At 49.2% G+C, this 6,269-nt stretch overlaps 1 protein-coding gene across 1 annotated transcript; it reads left to right on the top strand.

Moving 5' to 3' along the window:
• The first annotated feature begins 2,394 nt into the window (after positions 1-2,394).
• On the top strand, positions 2,395-4,296 carry LOC109199211 (uncharacterized). The gene is made up of 3 exons (XM_019354552.2): positions 2,395-2,667; positions 2,812-3,094; positions 3,222-4,296. The coding sequence occupies exons 1-3, from the start codon at positions 2,576-2,578 to the stop codon at positions 3,891-3,893; spliced, it is 1,047 nt and encodes a 348-aa protein (XP_019210097.1). The 5' UTR covers positions 2,395-2,575; the 3' UTR covers positions 3,894-4,296.
• Positions 4,297-6,269: the final 1,973 nt, after the last annotated feature.

Below are 6,269 nucleotides of genomic sequence, written 5' to 3'. Positions count from 1 at the left end.
GACGCCATCCCACATTTCCTCAATGACTGGGTAATAACAGACAACCAAATTAGACCGTGTCTTATTGTCCATATACAGTACAAACTCATTCAGATGGGAGGAGAGAGTGATTTTAGTAATGTGGCGGCGGTGTGGTCTGCGGTGCCATGTGGACGCACCTGCATGGCATTCGCAATCACGCCAAGTTAAAGACAGGGATTCAGGGTTGTGGGGTGTGTGTGGTGGCAAGGAGTCTGTGCGGCTGGCAGCTGAGAGCTGCAGTCGCACTGTGTGAATAAAGTTGGCTCTCAAATCAAACCCCTGGACCCGTCATGCGTCATCCTTGCCACAGTGGTGCCGAAACCCAGGAAGTGGCATGGCGGGTCCACACCCGAGCCAGGGCAGGGAGGAGCTGGCCCAGCTAGTGGCCGAAATGGCGGCCACCCAGGGGAGCAGGCAACGGAGGTGCGCCGCCGACAGGAAGAGCTGCTGGCCCGGACTGAGCGCCACCTGGGGCGAATCGCGGAACTGGCAACACTGCTCCAGGCCTGGGCAACACCACCGCCATCACCCCCACGAGCGCATCCAGGCAGTGGGGAGGCGGTGGAGGAACCTCGAGAGCTGGAGGTGGTGGACTAGGCGCGCAGGGATCCGCACCTGCCGGAGGAGGGGGACCAGCCGGGTGAAGGTCTGCTCCAGCCGAAAGCGGTGGAGGAGCTGCTCCAGCCGGAAGTGGTAGACGAGGCGCGCAGGGGTCTGCACCTGCCGGTGGAGGACGAGCTGCGCCGCGAAGGGCTGCTCCCGCTGGGAGCAGTGGTGGAGTCGCTCCAGCTAGTGGTGGACGAGGCGCGAGAGGGTCCGTGCCCGCTGGAGGTGGAGGAGCCGCTGCGTGAGGGGCTGCTCCAGCTGGGAGCGGTGGAGGAGCTGCCCCTGCCGGAGATGGGGGAGGTGCCAGTGCCAGGGGAGCATGCGTAACCTGTGGCGGAGGGCGAGGAGCGAGTAACTCTGGAGCGCCGGATGCCGGCCCAGCCGCCATGAGCCGGGGCTCACGACCGTGTCTACGGGGTCGTGCCGGCTCGCCAAGTGGCCGGCCTCCGGACCAGTATCGCCACCGACGCTGGAGCCGTGCTGGAGGCATGGCCAGCCTCCGGACCAGCATCGCCACCGCCGCTGGAGGCGTGGCTGGCCTCCGGAAGGGGCGAACTTTCTAAAACGATGACACATTTTAGTCATGTGACCAATTAAACTAAGATAGCGGAGGGCATTATACAGCAGTTGTTTTGTTTGACAGCCTATTAAAGATTACAGTTTTTCTCGATTGCTTAAACACTATAACCAGGCCTCTAAACTAAAATTTCAAAACCATAAACGCTATTGGTCAAAAAGCTCACCCATTTCCCTGAACTATAAACACTATTCCCTGCTTTGACACATGACTCAAATTTGGTGAACTGGTACTGCAAAACTCTACACACAAATCCCTACATTTTACAGTGCTTACACCATGTAGTCATGTAGAAAGCACTAGCATGCAATAATGTTAACTTAAGTCAGCATAGCTTGAGCCCAATTAGCACACAATTAACCAGGTGGAAACACTAGGAGTCAAAATTTAGCACACACCAATCAGAACCTGCGATGGATAGATAAAAGGGCCAAAGTCAGCTCATTCAGGTTTGAAACAATGGATCCAAAGAGATGCAAAGGAAGAGGACGTGGTGGAGAAAGAGGACGTGGTGAAAGAGGAGGACGTGGTGAAAGAGGAGGACGTGGTGGAGAAAGAGGACGTGGTGAAGGAGGAGGACGTGGTGGAGAAAGAGGACGTGGTGAAAGAGGAGGACGTGGTGGAGAAAGAGGACATGGTGAAAGAGGAGGACGTGGTGGAGAAAGAGGACGTGGTGAAGGAGGAGGACGTGGTGGAGAAAGAGGACGTGGTGAAAGAGGAGGACGTGGTGGAGAAAGAGGACGTGGTGAAGGAGGAGGACGTGGTGGAGAAAGAGGACATGGTGAAAGAGGAGGACGTGGTGGAGAAAGAGGACGTGGTGAAGGAGGAGGACGTGGTGGAGAAAGAGGACATGGTGAAAGAGGAGGACGTGGTGGAGAAAGAGGACATGGTGAAAGAGGAGGACGTGGTGGAGAAAGAGGACGTGGTGAAAGAGGAGGACGTGGTGGAGAAAGAGGACATGGTGAAAGAGGAGGACGTGGTGGAGAAAGAGGACGTGGTGAAGGAGGAGGACGTGGTGGAGAAAGAGGACATGGTGAAAGAGGAGGACGTGGTGGAGAAAGAGGACATGGTGAAAGAGGAGGACGTGGTGGAGAAAGAGGACGTGGTGAAGGAGGAGGACGTGGTGGAGAAAGAGGACGTGGTGAAGGAGGAGGACGTGGTGGAGAAAGAGGACATGGTGAAAGAGGAGGACGTGGTGGAGAAAGAGGACATGGTGAAAGAGGAGGACGTGGTGGAAGAGGAGGAGGAGGTGGTGAAGGAGGTGGAGGTGGAGAACGACGGCGACAAGGAAGGGGAAGAGCAAGGGCACGAAGACAGTCAGTCTCGGATGAAATTCGAGCCACTTTAGTTGACCATGTCCTTGTCCATGGGATGACTATGAGGGAGGCTGGGCAACGAGTACAACCAAATTTGAGTCGCTTCACTGTTGCCTCCATCATCAGAACCTTCAGGGAGGAAAACAGGTAGGTGTACTTGCAGTAAGACTGCTTTGTACAGTAACGTTTAAGTTACTGAATTTATGTGTCTTGAGTTTCAGTATGTTTCCATTATTTTCCTGTAAAATGAATGTGTGACAGTTACAGTAATGAGTGCTTCTATTTTTGTAGGACACAGAGACGACCACCTGGTGGAGGCAGGTTAAGGCTTTTGTCGGAGGAGCAAGAGAGGGAACTTGTAAACATGGTAATTGCAAATAATGTAATCCGCCTGCAAGAGATTCAAAGGAGAGTGATTGAGGATGATCATCTTTTTCGAGGCATAAATGCCATCAGCCTCTCCACAATTGACCGCATCCTCCGAAAGAATCAATTCCGGATGAAACAGGCATACCGAGTCCCTTTCGAACGAAACTCTGACAGAGTGAAAAACCAACGTGTGGAATATGTTCAGGTATGAGTTTTGATACTGTATAAGGTATTGTGTACCATCACAGCATGGCAGTTTATGCTGCCATTTCAGCACTCTTGAACTTTGGTTCAGGGTACCGATTGACTCTACTGTGTTATGTGTTTTGCAGAGAATCTTTGAGATTGAAGGACGGCCTGTTCCCCATGAAATGATCTTTGTGGATGAGGCAGGTTTTAACCTGACCAAAAGAAGGAAAAGGGGGAGGAACATAATTGGCCATCGGGCTATTGTAAATGTCCCTGGTCAGCGTGGGGGGAATGTCACTATGTGCGCAGCCATCAGCCAACGAGGGGTACTCCACCGCCATGCCGTACTAGGACCCTATAACACTATGCTTCTCCTTGCTTTTCTTGATGGTTTAAGACAACATATGTTCCAGCTGGACTACAGGGAACCAGCACAGCCAGAGCAGCCTCACTACGTTGTTGTGTGGGATAACGTCAGCTTCCATCGCGCTGCTCTGGTTCGTGACTGGTTTACCAATAACCCAAGGTTTTCTAATATCTTTCTGCCTGCATACTCCCCCTTTCTAAACCCGATAGAGGAGTTATTTTCGGCATGGCGGTGGAAAGTGTATGACCGAGAACCTTATGTCCGTGTTCACCTCCTTCAGGCCATGGAAGAGGCCTGCCTAGACATATCAGTAGATGCATGCCAGGGGTGGATCAGGCATGCAAGAGGATTTTACCCCCGCTGCCTGGCTGGGGCCAATATAGCCTGTGATGTGGATGAGATTCTCTGGCCTGACCCAGACCAAAGACAAGATGCTGTGGTGGGATAATGTTTCTGGTGTGTGTTGTACTGTATAGTACATGAATGACAATGTGCCACTGTACATACATTGGTTGCGTCTTTTGTGTTTATCATGTGACAAGGGTTTTGAAGGGGAGAACCATAAGCAACCTAATTGTTTTGGAACTATTGTTTTGAATTAATTGTACCAGTGTGCAAAACTCTGTTGTAGTGTGTGTGTTTTTGAGGGCTTGTGTTTGATGTCTGAGGGCAAAGTTCGGTTTTTCAGCAGGAGTGAATAGTTTTGGGTGTAGAGCTTCATTTTGACCTGGAAATAGGATGTTTGGGGAATTGAGTGAGATGTTATGGATTTGTGTTTACTGTTGTGCGGATATGAGGCGTAGTTTCAAGAAATGTGTTTTAGCAATCGAGAAAAACTGTAATATCAGTCTGTACATGCTCCAGATAGCTTTTATTCAAATTCTTTAATTCTCACTCACTTTTGCAACTTTGTACTTTTGTGTTACTCGCAGCAACAACTCCACCTCATTGCTAGTCCATTTTAAAAACTTGGTGCGTTTCCTCGACATTTTGCTGCGACGTTTCAGAGAAAGTAAATAAACGGCAGACAGAAATGAGGCATGTTGAATCTTCTTGCGTTTCACGGATGCGCAGTACTGGAACGTAAGTGTTTTCGGCCATTTCAATGTGGACGCACAACTTTGTGAAAACAACTGAAAACGATAGTGTGGACGCGGAGCGTTTTCAGACGTATACGCCGTTTTCAAATCTATCCGGGCTAGTGTGGACATAGCCTGAGACCACGCTGGCAGCATCGTAATAAAATGTCTTCTTCTTCTTCCTCACCTACACCCACATCTCCTATACTGAAGTCAGGCCTCTAACACACAACAACATGCATGAAAATGGTCATTTATTCCCAGTACTGTCACAGTTACTTATTATCCTCAGGTTAGACATCTCCAGAGAGCTGACCAGAGCCAGCTAGGCACCAAATTCTGCTTATGAGATTACATTATGTCAGCTAATGTGTCCCAAAAATCACACTATCCCTTTGACAAGTGCTTTGATTACATTTTCACATCATATAATAATAATTATGGATTGCGTTTATATAGCGCTTTTCTAGGCACCCAAAGCGCTTTACAATTCCACTATTCATTCACTCTCACACACTGGTGGAGGGAAGCTACAGTTGTAGCCACAGCTGCCCTGGGGCAGACTGACAGAGGCGAGGCTGCCATATCGTGCCATCGGCTCCTCTGGCCAACACCAGTAGGCGGTAGGGTAAAGTGTCTTGCCCAAGGACACAACGACCAAGACAAAGAGAGCAGGGGGATCAAACTGGCAACCTTCCGGTTACAGATGAGCTTCCCAATCCCCTGAGCCACCGTGGCTCTTCCCAATCCCCTGATAACTACTACTACTGGATTGTTTCACCGTCACCTACAGTTTCTATGCCCATCATCTGCTGTTAGATAGCCTCATGCAATTTTAATGTACTATTTACCTGCAGCACCATGCTGACAGTTGTTTCAGTCACCAGATGGTCACATGCAAAAACAAAACCATCATTATTATTATTGTTATTGTTGTTGTTGTTGTTATTGTTACAACAACAATAATAATAGATGGACACATTCTAATAAATTTGTAGCCCTCTGCTCTAAATGCTCCACCACCACCTCTTGACTGTGACTTCTACCAGAATGGGAGACAACTGGAACAACAGGACAAGGCAAAGCTGCATCTCTTCCATACAGTCTGTCTACAGTCACTGAGGTGATGCTGAACCTTCCCTCAGCTGTGCTATGATAGGCCTGGAGGCTTCCGATAATGCACCGAGTGGTTTTCTTCTCTCTCGTTTTTACTGTAATGATTAGGTATTATTAAACTGACTCTGTTGTCCTGAGTCGTTGCCCCAGGTTTCTGTGCTTTGGTGGTTTTGTTTATTATTACAGTTTTAGGGTTAATGATTTTTCCTGCTTCTAGGTTTGGAGTTTTCAGTCCTCCAAGTGTTTCACTGACATGTGTAAAGTTGCTGTGTGTGCCTACCTCTGTAGCTGTCAGGTTCTCAGCTATTTCAGCTGTCCTCCCAGGTGTTTCCTCTCCTGTTGTCATCTCTTGTGTATTGGTAACCTCAGTTCTCCCTGTGCTGTCATCATATCCTGTCCTCCTTTGTGGTTGTGTCACCCTGTTCTACATTTCTTGAGTTCTGGATTGCTGCCCTGCTGTTGTTCACGACTTTGTTAAAGTTCAGTATTACAGTTTTTGCCCGTTGCTTGAACACATTTTGCAAAACTGCGCTCATTGTGCCAAAACTCTAAACACAAGTAAACATGACACAACACTGGGAAATATACCATTCACATCTGTGCCAAATTGAAACTCTACTCTCAAAACC

The sequence above is a fragment of the Oreochromis niloticus genome, linkage group LG11 (genome assembly GCF_001858045.2).
Source record: "Oreochromis niloticus isolate F11D_XX linkage group LG11, O_niloticus_UMD_NMBU, whole genome shotgun sequence".
NCBI classification, from domain to species: Eukaryota; Metazoa; Chordata; class Actinopteri; order Cichliformes; family Cichlidae; genus Oreochromis; species Oreochromis niloticus.
This window is presented reverse-complemented; position numbering and strand designations above follow the sequence as displayed.

Bases quoted from the DNA above. Each gene is read 5' to 3' on its own strand.
- LOC109199211 (XM_019354552.2), top strand. From the start codon at position 2,576: ATGACTATGAGGGAGGCTGGGCAACGAGTACAACCAAATTTGAGTCGC. The intron at 2,668-2,811 runs GTAGGTGTACTT...CTATTTTTGTAG, and splicing joins ACCTTCAGGGAGGAAAACAG to GACACAGAGACGACCACCTG. The intron at 3,095-3,221 runs GTATGAGTTTTG...TGTGTTTTGCAG, and splicing joins AACGTGTGGAATATGTTCAG to AGAATCTTTGAGATTGAAGG.